Source organism: Quercus lobata, chromosome 1 (assembly GCF_001633185.2).
Source record: "Quercus lobata isolate SW786 chromosome 1, ValleyOak3.0 Primary Assembly, whole genome shotgun sequence".
NCBI classification, from domain to species: Eukaryota; Viridiplantae; Streptophyta; class Magnoliopsida; order Fagales; family Fagaceae; genus Quercus; species Quercus lobata.
Genome location: NC_044904.1, coordinates 3,756,860 through 3,775,154, shown reverse-complemented (window position 1 = coordinate 3,775,154; position 18,295 = coordinate 3,756,860). Strand labels below are relative to the sequence as shown.

Genomic DNA, 18,295 nt, shown 5'->3' with positions numbered 1-18,295 from the left:
TTCATTTTGTCATTGCAATAGGTTATGAAATAATAGATACCAAGTTATTGTAACAATATATTCGTTGCAATTTCATGTTTGTTATCACAATAAATTATAAAAGAATTAATCGCAATAGATTATAAAATAATTAATATCAAATTATTGCAATGATAATTTCGTTGCAATAAGCTATTAGTTCGAAATTCTCGTTGTAATAAATTGCAAAAATAATTGGTATCAATTTATTGCAACGATTCCTTAATTTTAAGTTATTGCAACAATTTTTCCTAATTTATTAAAGCTTCTATTGCAACTAAAAATTATAAGTTATTGCAACTTATTTTGTTGATGCAATAATTTAATACTTTTAAGTTATTATTGCAACAATTTTAACTTGTAGATGCAATATTTTGTCTTATACTATAGTTATTTTGTTAAATTAACACTTGATGTAATGGACATTTTTTGGTGTATTGAGATATCACTGCAATAATTTAATCTGACTTATTTTGATCAATTATTTGCAATTTATTGGAATAAGTTTCGTGAAGTAATAGCCTATATCTACAAAGCACCTACTGGAACCCTGACTCTTGGTTTAGTAAATAAGGCATAGGGGACTGGTTGGTTGTTGTACTTAACTCTAAAGTAGGGATAAATGTTGGCAAGAAGCGATACTCCATTGCTAACCAAAAAACCAACAATTGGTTCTATGAATGACCTTGCATTGTCACTAAAAGCACCTACTAATGGAGGATCAAAAACACCCAACAAATTTGTTTCCACCGCGGTTGAGACCTTTATTTGGTTTTGTAGACTAGAATTTGTAGTTGCTTTGTAAATGTTTTGCATTGCCCAAAAAACAAACTGAGCTGTTTTACTGGTTGGGTTTACTTCATTTCCAATAGCAATGTACTTGAACTACGTTAGAGGAATACTCTTTTATTTTGTTTTGGACCCAATCAACTGTAGCTGAAGGATTGGCAAGGGCTTGAAGTTTGTCATTAGGGACCCCAACAATGAGTTCTATGTTGGAGTCTCTAATGATTTGGAGAATTTCTGTATACAGGGAGTTAATGCGCATCCTTCCAATCTTATATGTTTTGTAGAGACTTACAGCTTCTAACTCAAGTGGTAAATTGTCTGCATTGCCACACCCTCTATAGCAAATACCTAAGGATTGTAAACCTATATTACATTGTGAACAGATTTAATGAGTTTCAAAGAAAGTGACATAAAATTTGTACTGCTAAGTTCAGTAATCCCAAAATGACATTACTAAGTAAAAGTTAAATGCCTTGAGAATTTAAAGTTTTAGTCTAAACTTTTAGACAGTGTCCTGCACCATGCACAATGCTAGCAACATAACATTTTACATCACTTTTATCACAATTTACTATGTAACGAGTTATGAATGCCACTATTTTTTCTTCATTAACCTATAACTCACTACATGACAAATTATGGAAAATATTGTGATACTAGCTGGTACTAAAATGACTCCATCAATCACTCCATGGAAATCAATGTATAGGTACTGACCAACTGTTGTTTGCATGTGCCTGTACTTTTCTTCTTGAAAAGTCTAGGTAATTTAAGATGCAATTTCTCTTTACTGTCTAGTCTAGCTAGCTAGGTCTAAGTATCTCTTACAAAGTCCTTCTAGTGCCACATTAAGTGGCACAACAAATGCCACAACTCGCCCATGTGGTGAGTTGTGGTTGGTGGAAGAGTGTCGGGTGTCCTCACATGGACCCACCACCACCCTTCCACCAACCACAATTCGCCGCATGGGTGAGTTATGGCATTTGTTTTGCTACTTTATGTGGCACGAGACTTATTCATCTCTTACAACGACCTAGTTGTATAATCCATTTGTTCAGAGTCACATATAGAGTCGCATATATATCTTAATCCTTAGACTTTAAGCAATTCTTAACTAGGAATAATGATTTATTTGTAGCTTTCACCTAGCTGATCAAGACCTTGGAAATTAAGCATAATATATATCAGCCTTTTCAGACGTGGTTGATTATATTCTATAGCCCATAAATAAGATCCTTTTGAAAGTATAATATCTTGGCAGACTGACCTCTACACCTACCAAATAAGTCGGCGAAGAAATTACAATCAAGGGCAGGGCAGCCTAGACTTTAGATGGTTAAGAAGTTTCGTTATGCATTGTACATTAAATTTGTGAAACGAAAATGTGAACTGTAGAAATTTTAGATCAAGATGTGGTTACAGTTGGCTACATGGGCCACTCATTGAAGAAGAGAGAAAATCGGGAGGGGAAGAATTTGACTGGAACTCTAGAAGTTAGGAATATTTAAAATTTGGCATATGACCCACTTTGCTATGCACAGATTTTCTCTACCTCAAAGAGGTGACCGATGTATCTTGCCTTATACGTGTGTGTGTGTTTTTATTTAATAGTCACCTCATTAAGGATGGCAAAATACTTCCAACTGCCCCAGATCTAATTTGACTCCAGAGAATTTCTTTTTCGGCCCGAAGTGGGGATGGTAGGAGGCTCAACATACCTAATTTGACCCTAATTTTCTTTTTTTTTTTTGGTAAACGAAAAGCGGGGTAACTAGGCTACCCCAGCCTTCAGGGTAGGGCGCACAAGTTTTGATGCCCACCAACAATTGACTATGGAGAAGATTCGAACCCAAGCCTGACAAGCAGGACCCAAATGGCCCTACTTTGTTCTATTGTTATCCATACTATAGTTTAAAACTTGCACCTCATTCGTTGGATATATATTTTTTTTTTATTACAATTAAAATTAATCAATCTAAATCCCACTTTCCCAATTCCACAAGCGTGTTTTACTTTGACAAACCAAAAAAAAAAAAAAAATAGACCAATCCGTGAGTAATGGCAATTGACGAGTTGGGAAAATCGGATTGTATCTGGTAACAAGGTCATGTGGCTTGCCGTGTGCATAAGTTAACGTTCTGGAGACTAGAGAGAGGTATTTAATTGTAATAATTTTATTAATTTTTAATGAATATTAGAAAATGAATATTTTTTCTTAAAAAAAAAAAAAAAAAGACTCATAGATTGGTCTATTTTTTGGTTTGTCTTTGTCAAACAAGCTTGTGGAAAGAGATCACAATTCACAAGCTGACTTGACTAGGCCATCGTGAATCCATAATAAGTATTATATTTTTTATTCCACAACCCAATCCTCCCAACTTAATTTTTACAAACATCCAATTCCAACAAAGAAGAAAGAAACACAAGAATGGCAAAACTCAGCCTACTTCTATTACTTGAACTACTCATTTTCTTCACCCCTTCACTCTCTTGTCCTGAATATCAAAAACAAGCCCTTCTCAATTTTAAAGCCTCTCTCATCAATTCTACTACTACTACTTCAACAGAAGGCCAACGTGTTCTTTTGTTTGAATCATGGAATTCTAGCTCAGATTGTTGCAACTGGGAGAGGGTCAATTGTAGTTCTAGCCTTGGTTCAAGGACTGTGATTGCCTTATATCTGAACGACCTTGTCGACCAGCTGCCGCGGGAGCACACAGTGTTGACTTCCAACATCTTGACACCGCTCTTTCATATTAGAAGCTTGACGCATCTCAATGTGTCTAAAAACAAAATACAAGGAGAATTGCCAAGTGACGGGTTTGCTAATCTGACTGAATTGATTTCTCTTGATTTGGGGTCAAATGACTTCTTTGGCTTCATTCCCTCTCAGCTTTTTCAGTTGAGATATCTTCAATATCTTGATATGAGTAGCAACAATTTCCATGATATTCCTAAAGAGATAGGGAATATGACAGAGTTGCGGCATCTTCAATTTTTGGACTTGAGTAAGAACCACCTAGAAGGAATGTTCCCACAATGGCTTGCTGAAATGGAAGTTGGATTTATAATTTTGTCAGGTAACAAACTCACAGGTTCTCTCCCTCCTTCTCTTTTCAACTCTACATATTTAAATATTCTTTCCCTGTCTCAGAACAAGTTTTATGGACAACTACCAAGCAACATTGGTAATGCCACCTATCTTATGTCTCTTATGCTGAATGACAACAATTTTTCAGGGAAGATTCCTGAATCCATTTCCAATCTTCGCACCCTCACCCTATTGGACTTGTCCAAAAACAAATTTTCTGGCAATAGTTTACCAGATTTTAGCTCTAATATATGGCCCCAAATCATTGATTTATCTTCAAATGAATTCTCAGGTGAAATTTCAACAAACTTTTCCATCCTGACTAGAGTTCTTTCATTAGGAAAAAATAAGTTTTCTGGCATCATGTCTACAAACCTAAATAATATGCGCCAACTTGAATGCCTAGACATCCATGACAATAAAATCACAGGTGAATTTCCGGATTTTATCTGCCAAATCTCCACCCTTCGAATACTAAATTTAAGGAACAACTCTTTTCAAGGTTCAATCCATGATTGTATTTCCAATCTTACTAGCCTCCAAATTCTTGATCTTTCAAACAACCGTCTTGTTGGAAAAATCCCTGCCAAGTTCGGAAATTTTACTGGTATGATTAAAACATCTAACGAGTCGGTAGGTGATGTTATTGGTTTTATGACTACTTCTTTCAGCTTCCAAGGCAAGATTAATGATCTGATCCTCAATTGGAAGAAGTCAACACAAGGTCTATCTTGGAAAAATCTAAACATCTACTCTTTGTTAGACTTGTCAATGAACCAACTTTCAGGTGAAATTCCAACTACTTTAGATAGTTTGAAGGCTCTAAAGACTTTCAACGTCTCACATAACAACCTTTATGGGAGAATACCAGCAAGTCTTGGTGATTTGTTGAATCTAGAGAGTTTGGACTTGTCACACAACAATTTATCAGGTTCAATTCCACAAGAACTAGCAAAGTTGCAACAATTAAGTATTTTGGATGTCAGTAACAACAAGTTGGCTGGTAGGATTCCAGGTGGTAGCCAAATGGATACAATGAATGATCCAAATTTTTATGCCAACAATAGTGGGTTGTGCGGAATGCAAATTCGAGTGCCATGTCCGGAAGACTTTTCACCAACAAAACCACCAAAGGTTGAGAGTAAGGAAAGATGGTTCTCATGGGAAGGAGTGGGGATTGGATATGCAGTTAGCTTCATCATAACAGTGGGAATCCTATATCTTGCCAAGTATTTTGTCCCTGCAAAACCTCCAAATTACCACCGTCAACGAAGAAGGCGAAGGATATAAATTATGCATGTTGTCTATGGTCAAAGATCTAAATCCCAACATTGTAAAAGCTTTCAGTCAAACAAACAATAATGACAAGTGGTCATTCATAAGTATCGACAGGTAAGTTGGCTTGAGGGGCGACCATTTATCATGTTTGGGGGGAATAAACATTAAAAGGTTCACAATGGTAAAGTGAGAAGTAAAGTGGAGTTGCTGGAAGCTATTGCTTATGATGTAAGAGTTGTTTGTTTCGTTTGTAGTTTAGTAGCCAGTGAGGCTTATTTCTTATTTTCTTTTTTTCTTTTTTTATTAAGTTGAGGTGTTGTTTTTTTTTTTTTTTTTTTTTTTTTTTTTTTTTTTTACGTTGCTGCCACTTGTTTTGCTGCCTGATTGTGCATGACTACCGAGGTTGAATAAAATCTTGCTTGTTTATCCAAAAGAATCTTTGTCATTGAATTGTAATAAGGTAAGAGGGAAATTGAGAAGAAATATATCAAATATCAGATATAAATCCAAGAAAATTGTTTTTCCTCTTGTATGATTATTTAAACTAGTAGCAAACTCTCATGATTCGTAGACTATATAATTAATTTAGGATGTGATATAATTTAGATTTTGTTCTTTGAAATTTGTGCAATATATTAGGAATAACAGTCTTTAACAAATTATTTATCTTATAAGAATATTTCATTTTAAATGGATTATATATATATATATTAGGTGGATTTAACAAACTAAAAAAAACAATAAATAATTTTGCATTTCAAGAAGCAAGAAGAATAATTTTTAATTTAAAAAATTATAAATAAAAAGTTAAATACTATTATTTAAATAAAATTTCATCATTAAAAAAAATGTCTCACTTAAATCTATCGCCTCAAGTCTCGAACTACATTGAGCCAGTCCTATCTATTTGTGGCGAAGATTATAATTTCTTCTAATTGAAGTGGTCATGATTGAATTTTCTCCAACTTCCTCTCGAAGCATATAGTCAGGGTCTTCAAAATTGTTCACATCTTCTGGTAAGTCAGTGTCAATCCATGAGGACCAGTTTACATCACTATCCATGTCCCACGACAACTCCTCATTTCTTTGCATGCCATTAATCTGCTCAATTAATGTTAGTAGCATCTGATGGTTCAGAACTTCATAGTCTCTGCATGATTCACAAATCACTAAATTAAATTCTAAATCTATAAATGTTTTTTCTTATCCAAATATTATTTTGCTCTTCATTTCAACATACCTGTATGTGCATATGGCATGGATAATCTGAATTGAGGCAAGAAGCACAAAGAGTGACCTGACCAAATTTATTATCCAAGTGCTTTGTTCGATATTATCATTTGTTGCAAGCCGAAATATTGCAACTTCTATGACAAAAGTAGCAAACAGCCCTGCAAAAATAAAAATTGATTAATGTTATGGTAATATTGGTTTCCAAATAATTTTAAAAAAAAAAAAAAAAAAAAGGTGGGAAACTAATAGAACATACCGATATATAGCCAGGGTCTGACTTTGTATGTTTGCTTTGTGCTAGTGAAAATGTAGATGATGAAGATTGATAGACAGTACACAAAGAAGGCTTTAATTAGTCGCGATTCAAGCAGCATGGCATTGTGCAAAGCAAACAGCTTATCTAAAGCAACAAACATGTTTGCTTGCTTTGATTCAAAAGATTCCTAAAATGCAGAGATGGAGATACCATATGTCAAAATAATGAACATTAATCCAAGCAACCACTGTATAAACATGATAGTAATGCTCAGAAGAAAATGCTAACCTGAGCTGCCAAAATAGACTTCGAATTTTCCATTAAGTGGTCATGAATTCTTTGAAGCTGTTCTTGCCCCTGAAGAAGCTCTTCCTGCTGTCTATGGCCATATTCAGCAAACTGTTGTAGAGTATTCCTGTAATTCATTAGTATTAGAAAATTGTTCATTGATATTCTTGGTTTAAATTTAATTTATCATTTAGTTTCCTATTTTACCTGCTATCTTCTAGTGCTTCAGATTGAAATTTAGTTAAATTTTGAAGACCCTCAAGAGCTGTGGATTGTCCATCTATAACTTCTTGTTGCTTATCTAAGGAAATCCCTGTCAAATTCCGAATGTCATCCACTTTGATTTGCAGATTTTTCATCTTCATAAACATTGCATCTCCAACTTTATTTATCCCCTTCTCTATTTCAATGGCCTCATTTTTTAAATTATCTATTTCTTGGCCCAAACTGTTGTAAGAATCATTAAGCATTTCCATTCCATCCACCAAACTTTTCCTCATTTCCACTTGTCCTTCTTGCAGCTCTGATTGAGAAGCTGCAAGCTTCTCTGATTGCTCATATAAAGCTTCTGAATGCTTGAGAACAACATCTATATGATCACCTACATTCTTAGTTGTTCGAGCTACTAGTTGAATTCGAGTATCAATGGAATTCAAAGAATCATAAATTTCACTTGAGTTCTGCAGTAGAGATTCTGTTTTGCCTTCTATTATTTTTAATTTGTCTTCAGCTAGTAGGGCTGAAATTTTCAGTTCATTTACCAATCTCTCTGTTTGTTGCTTGAATGCTTGGGCCCTGAAAACACAACCCCAAAAAAAAAAAAAAACAACTATGTTTAGGTTATTTTAGAGAAGGAAAAGAAAGTATTCAAATTATGTGAAGAAATAATACTCAACTGTAACTGATGGCAGATGGAGTTAGTTTCAAGATAGAATTCAAGGTAAACCTTATGAGCATGTTCATTTAAGCCCTTTAAGCATTTAGCCATGGCAGACTTTGGGTCACAAGGAGGAAAAGGCAGCCTGCCAGATTCCTTTTGAAAGCAATCACCAAGATGCCAAGCAAATCTAGACCGCTTCTCATCCCCGGCAAAAATATCTGAGCATCCGGCAAAGAGATTCCGGTAAGCGTTTTGCCAACAAGAGTTTGAACCAGCCAATTTCATTCTGGCACCTTCTACTAGCCTGGCTCCCTTCTGATCATTAAAAACTTCCATGGAGAATTTTGCAGGGCCAGAATTATCCTTTGTATCAAAAGCTTTCTCATCAAATTGAGTCTCTGCAGACGAGGAGAACCAACCCCATGACATGCACTTTGTTGAGCATGAGATTAAAATCAACAGAAGAATAAGATGACGATGATGACCCATTTGAGCTTTACACTGAAACTGTTTAAATACTGTCTAGGTTCTTCTCCAAAATTGTAAAACCTGCATTATACAATTCAAATTATATAAATTTAGGCTTCCACGACATGTAGTGCATCCACACACACAAATACATTGATATCAATGATATGTCCTCACTTCTAAGTATATTTATATTAGAAGTAAGAGACTAAGAAGACTTGGAGGGCAAGGAAAGAAAGCAGAAGAAAGTTTAAACAAAAAAAGACAGGTTGAAAGACAAACTATTTGAAAAATTATATGTTGAAGAGCAACAAAAGGACCTTATTATATCAAAAAACCTTATAAACTATAAAATAAAACTTTCTATTCACTAAACAGCATCAAAGAAAAAAGAACCAAAAAAAAAAACTATATAAAAATCATACTTGAACTGAACTAGCAAGCAAATAACAACAAAAAAATTATTACTTTTGAATATAGAACCAGGCTTAACAAAGATGAAAACCAGAAGCAACCTACTTTTCTTTTAAGTCTTGTCTTGTGGCAGCAAAGTATGAAACAGAAAATAGTGATAAATAATTGTATTATATATACCTAGGTTTTTTATTTCCTACTTGGACTAGAAAAAGCATTCCAAAAATAACCAATACCCAAAATAATATTGCACTGCAGAATCGCAGATGGGCTTGGCGGCTTTCAATGATGGTGTCCAATTTGGCCCAAATTATTTGGGTCATCTTATTCACCCGGATTTAGGCCTATGAGTCGCCATAATGGGTCCAATTGTTGGGTTTTAAAAGTATAACGTTTAAAATTTAGAATAAAATAGTAGTGATGTGTAATGTGAAAACCTCAACAAAATCAAATGACTATTTTTTTTAACGGGAAAAAAAATATATTAATATGACTTCGTTTTTTTATTATATAAAAATATTAAAAAGAGGACTTCGATTTAATATGTAACTAAGATTCTAAGAATAAAAAAAAGTTTATATGCACAAAAAGTATTTTCTTTTCTAACTTCTATGTAATAAGTAAATAAATAAATAAAAGAAATTTTAACTATTAATAATAATAATAATAAATTTATATACGTGTCCCATTTACATGTTCATGACGCTATAAGGATCGATATTAGTTGTGGAAAATATGAGATAAGATTATCAAAATATTTCATCCTTATCCTCATTAGTCATCATTTCCATACATATTTATATCATGTATTGTTACACCAATGGGGGATGGGCATGGGGCTCATGGAGTCATGGAACGAGGTGGCCATGGACCCGCGGAATAAAGGAGGAGAGAATTGGAATATAAGAGGCATAGGTGAGCTGCACGGATTTTTCTTATTTATAAATTTATAAATATTAGTTTATAAACGTTTAAGGTTTTTTTTTTTTTTTTATATATGATAAGTATATCCCAAGATATATATTAAGTATTATCTAAAAGTTGATTTTTATTACATTATCTATATATTATTATTATTATTATTATTATTATTATTATTATTATTATGTGCATGGCTCCAGTGCAATATGTAGGATTATTATTGATAACTAAATTATATCATATAATAAAATAAAATGTAAAAAAGTTAATTATATTGTTCTTATTGTTTATTTAAATTGAATGATATGTAAAATTATATACCACTAAACTTTGTCAGTATTTTTCTGTATTAAATTATAGTTCTACAATTTTTAAAATAAATAAATAAATAATGTGGAGCCCAAATGATTTATGGGTCAGGCCTATCTACCCGGGGAGAATCCAAAGGCCCAAGCCGAGGAGGGCTGTGGCCCAAACTCGGCAAGATAGCCTTGGGATACCGCCGAGGACAGCTCAGTCCTCGGCAGACCCAAAGTCCCCCCAAAAAGAAAAAAAGGTAAAAACGATATAGGACTGAAACTTGGAAGAAAGATCTAAAATATCCAGGGAAAGCTGCCCTTACTGCCATTCAATGCTCTGAACCTGACAGAGCCGCATTCTTTGGCTTTTACAACCACCCCCAACGACTTTGAATATGGGCTGATGGGACAAGTATCAATATTGGAAAAGTTGACCCTATACGTGGACGAAGGACAATGAACGCAGGCAAATATAAAAGGAAAAATAAGTAACCTAAAGAAGGGGGTTGGGAAAAATGGCCAAAAACCAGAGCCTCCCAGCCCACTTCCAGGAGAAAGATTCCAGGGGTGAAGGAAAACTTAAACTTGTACGAACACCATGAAAAACCCACCGCCTGTCGATCAAGGCCTAGCCTTCCAAACCCACGTTCTACAAATGATATTGTTAGGGCCTTTTCACATGCGAACCCGACACTGTTACGGTCCGCCACGAATCGTGTCCTTACAAATAATATTTCTGTATTTCATGACCTTCATATGACACAGATCTTGTCAATACTTCTAAAATTCCTGAATCTGCAAAAGGATCCCTTAAAAATTAGAGAGCAATTCGAAAATACTTCTAATTTTCTTTTGCATAATATCTAAAACTGAACATTAGGAAATTACATACCAATTATTCAATATCTTAATCTATCAAATGTACATTAGAAAATATTAGACCATTCATTTACATATAGCTTCAACAAAGTACCAATCCATGAAGAGGGAAGAACCATCTTATAGTAAGTGACCTCCCATATTACTATGAAGAAAAATAAGACTCACGTTGTATATATTGACATGTGAAATTAATAATATAAATAAAATCAACTAATTATATGAATGACAATGACAATAATGTAAACAATAAGAAAGTTAACTATTGATAGAATCTAACATTAACAATTTATCTTAAGAAAATCATAGTAACAATATCTTTATCCTCTACATATTTTCACTGAGAAAAGAAACAAAGTCTTAACAAATTACAAATGTATTTGAAATTGAAGAGAGAATACTAAAAACATTCTACCTTGAAAGGAGAAAATTTGCATTTTTTCCCCATTGTTCTTGAGTTTTGATTAATTCAAACCTAAAATTAGAGCATGCAAATCAAATGTGAAATCTGTTAGAGATATATATTAGACATATTAGCCCAATGTAATAGGCCCAAGCCCATTCCTGCTTGTACTAGTAGTCTAGGGTTTAGTCGCCTATATATACTCATGTTAGGGTTCATTGTAACACAGGTTATTGTACTACACTCTCATACAATAAAGATGTAGCCCTTAAGGGATTCCTCCGTGGATGTAGGCCGTCAAGGCTGAACCACGTAACCCTCGTGTTCTCAGTGTTCCTCTTCTATGCTTCCTCTTCCGCATCCACTTTAGCATATTCAACATGGTATAACACATCGCGTTGCTAATATTTAACAAAATCAAAAGGAAAAGAAATACTAAGAGATTTGAAGAGAGATTGCTAATTGTATTCTAGCCTTACCATTGCCTTAGTCATCTTCTCCTCCTTTGCACAAATTTAGGAACAAATAATTAGAGTTGAAAGTAATTTTTTTCCCTATTATTGAATGGTTAATAACTAAAGGAAATTAATAATGTTTCGGTTCAAAGAGTTGAAAAGCCAACGTACGTAGTGTTATGTAAAAATTAGTGGTATGGCTGAATTAAAATTAAAATTCCTTTTGTTTCATGTCAATTAACCATGGAGAGAATCAAATTAAATTCTGTTCTAAAAAAAAAAGAAATGAAAAAAGGAAATTAAGTTTTTTTATAATAGGGAAAAATAGAGATGTGGGATGGTTACATGTCATGATATTAACAAGTCTAATACAACTGGACACTAGACCTGAGCCTTACCCACTTGTGTTAGGCCAGTTTGACATGGCTTAAGACCATGGTTTTAAAAATCGGATCGTACCAACCAATCAGACTAGTTCAATCAAGAATCGAGCACCAGTTCAATCCCAAAAAAACCCCCAAAACCAATAAATTAAACTGGCCAAAACTGAGTTAAACAAGGAACCAAAGGCAAAACTGTTTTGCCCCAATCCAGTATTTTAAACCATAATCAGGACACTTGTCATCTTCATAGGTGCCATCTAACTCAATTTAGAAGAATTCTTATAAATAAGATTGCAGATAAATTTTTTCCATAAACATCTTTTGCGGTAGGTTCACATAATATTTTTTTTTTTTACCATTTTTTCTAAATTAAATTATTCTTATAAGTTTTTGAGAATTTTTTTGGATAATTTTAATTTGCTATTTTGAGGATAAGAACAGAATACTTTAACATAACATAAGTTTTTCCTTACACGTGACTCTATATTTTAAAAAAATTATTTAATTTTTAATATACATTTAATACTTAAATTTTTTTTTTATAGAACCTGTACTTCAAAAAAAAAAAACCTTCTTCTTTTTTAATTTACATATCATTATTGATTAAACTGTTCATCACATAATTTTTAAAAATATATATATATATATAAATTAGGAGTCTCACACGTGCTTGCCTAGATTAATTTATTCAATAATTCTCTTCATTCATTTTTGAGGTAAAATAATTGGATTGCAATCCAATGCAATATTTTTTAGGACTGTTGCACACATGAGAATGAGACAGGAGAATCACACGTGGGCAGAGATTAGTCAAAGCCATATGCGTCCACAAAATCTCACAACACAACACTTCCTCAATCCAGTGAATCCACTGATAGTGACATATTATATTGGACTGGCCCCCTACCTCGACAATAGTCTGAATAATATTATATTATAATAAGCTTTACGCCGTCAAAAGAATTCAAAGGTTTGACTTTGAGTCTGAGTCTGAGTCTGAGTGTGTCAACCTAGCCCAGCCCGATACCACCAAAAACCCTAACAGAGGTTTTATTCTCACTTGGAACATCATATATATACACTCCTCAGTTACACACTCATTGCTTATTTCTCTCTCTCTCTGTGAGAGACCAAACAGGTTTGTACTTTGTATTTTGTTCATTACTCTCGCTGTACTTAGCTTTAGATCACTGCTTTTTTGTATTTTCTTCAAAACTCTGTTATAGTTTGCAATCTGGATTGAGTTTGATCATTCATTATGTTAAATTTCATCTTTTCACATCTGGGTTTTGTTTGTGATCATATGTTTATCTCTATATGTCTGTGTACAGCTTTTTAAAGACTCCGTTTTTTTTTTTTAAGGTACAGTTATATTTCAAACTTTTATCAGATATACACTGTTTGATTATTCTTTATGTTAAATTTCATCTCTTTATATGTGGGTTTTATCTGTTTTATGTTTATCTCTCTGTCTGTGAACATCTTTTTAATGACTCGCTTCTTTTAGATACAATTATACTTCAAACAACTTATATAAAATAAATTACGTTTGTAATGTTTGTTTGATCATTCATTATGTTAAATCTCATCTTTTCAATATTTATGGGTTTTGTTTATGTAACGTTTATCTCTGTGTGTGTGTGTTTTCCATTAACTTTTGAGCTAATTTGCTTATGTAGAGCTTTCTAAAGACTTGCTTTTTTTTAGGTACAATTATTCTTTAAGCGTCTTTTAGCTAATAAACAAATAAGCTACAGCCAATATATCTGCAGGTGTGTGTGCGTGGCAACAGCTTTTTCTTTAAATTAGTTCTGTGCAGAATTTTAAAGATTCGTTTTTTCTAGGTACAATTATACTTTAAACGACTATTAGCAAAGAAACAAATAATTGGGCTTAAGTAGGAATGTATTTAAGTCTGATTTGTTTAAGTGCGAATATTATGTTATTGGTTTCAAGTAAAGGAATACTCCCCTAATTACTTGATGAATTCTATGTATATTCTGGTTCAATTTTTTTTTAGTTGGTGTCCGAACTTCTTGATCTATGCGTGCTGTGAATTTTAATTTTGAGTGAAAAACAATATTTTAATGTTACTGTAGAAATATTGTATTTTCGCCATTTATGGCTTATTGTGGCAACACAAATTTTTGATGAAATCAGTAATAGTATGTGAGACTCTACTATTGGAAAATTGTTCACTGCAGACTACAGTAATAGTATGTATATAATGTGGTGATAGTATGTTATAGGTATATTGTTTGCTTTCAACTAGCAAGTTGGTGTAGTGAAGTTGGTCTTGGTAGATATCTATTGTAGTGTATTGGATGAACAAATTTGCTAATTTGAATATGACTTTTTTTTTTTTTTTTTTAATGGGCAGGTGTATCTTGATAAATTAGAGGAAGATATTCGTTCAGATTCAAACAGTTTGTGTCATTTAAAGACTAGTCAAGATGGTAAGTTTTTTTGTCTCTATTAAGTTCATTGGGTTGCTGTGGTTTTGGTGCTTATGATCTTAAAAGAGAAATGTCTTTGCTATGTGCAGGTGAAGTTTACAGCTGATGAGCTCCGGAGAATTATGGATTATAAGCACAACATTCGTAATATGTCTGTTATTGCACATGTTGATCATGGTATGTGATCTGTTTGCCTTTGGGTCTTTATTATGGTGTATTTTATCTCAGATGGTGCATTATATTAGTGTTGTATGGTCATATCAAAGTAAGAGCAGATTGTAAATAGTGTGGCAATTAAAATTGTATAGAGTTGATGAGGAGTAATCTTGCAGTTGTTGACTATAGACCGCATATTTTGGTGTTTTGTCAGCCCCCCGCAAGTTTGGAGTTCTGTTAAAGATGCCTGTGCTTTTATGAGCTGTTCTGATTTCGTTTCTTTCTTCCAATCATTACTTCCGATGTTTTCTGACTGTTGTGCCACTGGTCTTTTCCTACTAATATATGCTTGTCTTCAATGATTCATAATATTTCCACTTGTATACTTTTATTATAGTGTATTTGGTTGTTTTGGTTCAAATTCTGATGTTAATTTTCCTTCCTTCTTCTCCCCAATTCACAGGGAAGTCTACACTTACAGATTCTCTTGTGGCTGCTGCTGGTATCATTGCTCAAGAAGTTGCTGGTGATGTCCGGATGACAGATACCCGCCAGGATGAGGCAGAGAGGGGTATTACCATAAAGTCTACTGGTATATCCCTCTTTTATGAGATGACTGATGAGTCTTTGAAGAGCTACAAGGGAGAGCGACAAGGGAATGAGTACCTTATCAATCTCATTGATTCTCCCGGGCACGTTGACTTCTCATCTGAGGTCACTGCTGCTCTTCGCATTACAGATGGTGCTCTTGTTGTGGTAGATTGTATTGAGGGTGTCTGTGTTCAAACAGAAACAGTTCTTCGACAAGCTTTAGGGGAGAGGATTAGACCTGTTTTGACTGTTAACAAGATGGACCGGTGCTTCCTTGAGCTCCAGGTTGATGGAGAGGAAGCTTACCAGACATTCCAGAGGGTTATTGAGAATGCAAATGTCATCATGGCCACATACGAAGATCCCCTCCTTGGTGATGTTCAGGTATACCCTGAGAAAGGGACAGTTGCTTTTTCTGCTGGTCTGCATGGTTGGGCGTTTACTCTAACCAATTTTGCTAAGATGTATGCCTCCAAGTTCGGAGTTGATGAGGCCAAGATGATGGAACGACTCTGGGGTGAGAACTTCTTTGACCCTGCTACCAAAAAGTGGACAACTAAGAACACTGGCTCTCCTACCTGCAAGCGTGGTTTTGTTCTGTTCTGTTATGAACCCATCAAGCAGATAATCAACACTTGTATGAATGATGAGAAGGATAAGCTGTGGCCTATGCTAGCAAAGCTTGGTGTCACTATGAAGGGAGAAGAGAAGGACTTGATGGGGAAGACCTTGATGAAGCGTGTCATGCAGAACTGGCTCCCTGCAAGTAATGCCCTTCTGGAAATGATGATATTTCACCTGCCCTCGCCTGCCACGGCTCAAAAGTATCGTGTTGAGAACTTGTATGAGGGTCCTCTTGACGATGCTTATGCTAATGCTATTAGGAACTGTGATTCTGAGGGTCCTCTTATGCTTTATGTCTCAAAGATGATTCCTGCATCTGACAAGGGTCGGTTCTTCGCCTTTGGTCGTGTCTTCTCTGGCAAGGTCTCTACCGGTTTGAAGGTTAGAATCATGGGTCCCAACTATGTTCCCGGTGAGAAGAAGGATTTGTATGTTAAGAGTGTGCAGAGAACTGTTATTTGGATGGGGAAGAGGCAGGAAACAGTTGAGGATGTGCCTTGTGGTAACACAGTTGCCATGGTTGGTTTGGATCAATTTATCACCAAGAATGCTACTTTGACAAATGAGAAGGAAGTTGATGCACACCCAATCCGTGCCATGAAGTTCTCTGTGTCACCTGTCGTGCGTGTAGCAGTTCAATGCAAGGTTGCATCTGACCTTCCCAAGCTTGTTGAAGGTCTGAAACGTTTAGCCAAATCAGATCCTATGGTTGTCTGTAGTATTGAAGAGTCTGGAGAGCACATCATAGCTGGTGCTGGGGAACTCCACCTTGAGATCTGTTTGAAGGATTTGCAGGACGACTTCATGGGTGGAGCAGAGATTACACGGTCTGACCCTGTTGTGTCCTTCCGTGAGACAGTCCTGGAGAAGTCTTGCCGTGTTGTGATGAGCAAGTCACCCAACAAGCACAACCGTTTGTACATGGAAGCACGCCCCATGGAAGATGGGCTTGCAGAGGCCATCGATGAGGGCCGTGTTGGTCCAAGGGATGACCCCAGAGGTCGTTCCAAAATCTTGTCTGAGGAGTTTGGTTGGGACAAGGATATTGCAAAGAAGATCTGGTGTTTTGGCCCTGAGACCACTGGCCCTAATATGGTTGTTGATATGTGTAAGGGAGTCCAGTACCTCAATGAAATTAAGGATTCTGTTGTTGCTGGGTTTCAGTGGGCTTCTAAGGAAGGTGCATTGGCTGAAGAAAACATGAGAGGTATCTGCTTTGAAGTCTGTGATGTCGTGCTTCATGCTGATGCTATCCACAGAGGTGGTGGTCAGGTAATTCCTACTGCCAGGAGGGTTATATATGCTGCTCAGCTGACTGCCAAGCCCAGGCTTCTTGAGCCTGTGTACCTGGTGGAGATTCAAGCTCCTGAGCAAGCACTTGGTGGCATTTATAGTGTCCTTAACCAGAAACGTGGACATGTGTTTGAGGAATTGCAGAGGCCGGGCACACCCCTTTACAACATCAAGGCATACCTACCTGTTATTAAGTCTTTTGGATTCTCCGCAGAATTGAGAGCTGCAACTTCTGGCCAGGCTTTCCCCCAGTGTGTATTTGATCATTGGGACATGATGTCCTCTGATCCCTTGGAAGCTGGAACAGAATCTGCACGGATTTTATCAGAAATCCGCAAGAGGAAGGGCTTAAAGGAGCAGATTACCCCACTGTCGGAGTACGAGGACAAGCTATAAAAATTCCAATTGATTGTCAAGTAACTTGATCTACATGAAGAAACAATAGTGGGTGAGATTGCCCAGCATAAATTTTTCTTATTTTTCATTTGATGGTTGTTAGGCAACTTGATCTGCATGAAGAAACAATAGTGGGTGAATTGCCCAACATAAATTTTCTTATTTTGTTGTAGTAGGTTTCCTATGGATTTACCATTTATATACCCATTTTTATACTAGTTTAATGTCTTTAGCAAGGGCTTGAATAAACACTATATACCCTTCTATTTTCAGCTACATGGGATTTTTTTTGAAATATTCTTCTCAGACTTTGGTTGAGAATGGTGCTGCTTCTACATCTTCATGCTTCTGAGGATTACATACGGAAGAGATGGCTGTTCCAATGTTTAATAAACAGCCTAACTCATGTATTGGTATCTCTTTTTTTAACTGTTATCTAATTCATGTATTAGCTGCTAAAAAGTAGGCATGATCGAAAATCATGAGTGGTTTCCATTTTTTGCAAGGCAACCTTTGATCAGTTGATTTTATCTAGTTTTTAAGCAAATGTAGTTTTGGGTATGCGGTTGAACCAATTAATTCAGTTAGTTTGGTCAAGTTTTCAACACTAGCGCATTTGTTTGTTGTGGTTTATAAGTAAAGTGTGTTTTTTTAAATTATATAACACTATGTATGCATACATGTTTTTCAAACTCACTTGTTCACTGTGAGCATATTACTATGT

General features: G+C 35.2%; 3 protein-coding genes and 1 pseudogene across 3 annotated transcripts; 2 read left to right on the top strand and 2 right to left on the bottom strand.

Moving 5' to 3' along the window:
• Window positions 1-546: 546 nt before the first annotated feature.
• On the bottom strand, window positions 547-1,186 carry LOC115993770 (annotated as a pseudogene).
• A 2,009-nt stretch (window positions 1,187-3,195) lies between these two features.
• Window positions 3,196-5,434, top strand: LOC115954069 (receptor-like protein 46). Its single transcript, XM_031072264.1, has one exon. The coding sequence runs from the start codon at window positions 3,236-3,238 to the stop codon at window positions 5,186-5,188; it is 1,953 nt and encodes a 650-aa protein (XP_030928124.1). The 5' UTR covers window positions 3,196-3,235; the 3' UTR covers window positions 5,189-5,434.
• Window positions 5,435-6,052: 618 nt separating this feature from the next.
• LOC115976293 (protein GAMETE EXPRESSED 1-like) lies at window positions 6,053-8,347 on the bottom strand. The gene is made up of 6 exons (XM_031097529.1): window positions 7,850-8,347; window positions 7,161-7,748; window positions 6,954-7,080; window positions 6,666-6,852; window positions 6,417-6,567; window positions 6,053-6,326 (listed from the first exon to the last, which is right to left on the bottom strand). The coding sequence occupies exons 1-6, from the start codon at window positions 8,320-8,322 to the stop codon at window positions 6,080-6,082; spliced, it is 1,773 nt and encodes a 590-aa protein (XP_030953389.1). The 5' UTR covers window positions 8,323-8,347; the 3' UTR covers window positions 6,053-6,079.
• A 6,088-nt stretch (window positions 8,348-14,435) lies between these two features.
• Window positions 14,436-18,030, top strand: LOC115974975 (elongation factor 2-like). Its single transcript, XM_031095579.1, has 3 exons — window positions 14,436-14,511; window positions 14,601-14,688; window positions 15,131-18,030. The coding sequence occupies exons 1-3, from the start codon at window positions 14,509-14,511 to the stop codon at window positions 17,569-17,571; spliced, it is 2,532 nt and encodes an 843-aa protein (XP_030951439.1). The 5' UTR covers window positions 14,436-14,508; the 3' UTR covers window positions 17,572-18,030.
• Window positions 18,031-18,295: the final 265 nt, after the last annotated feature.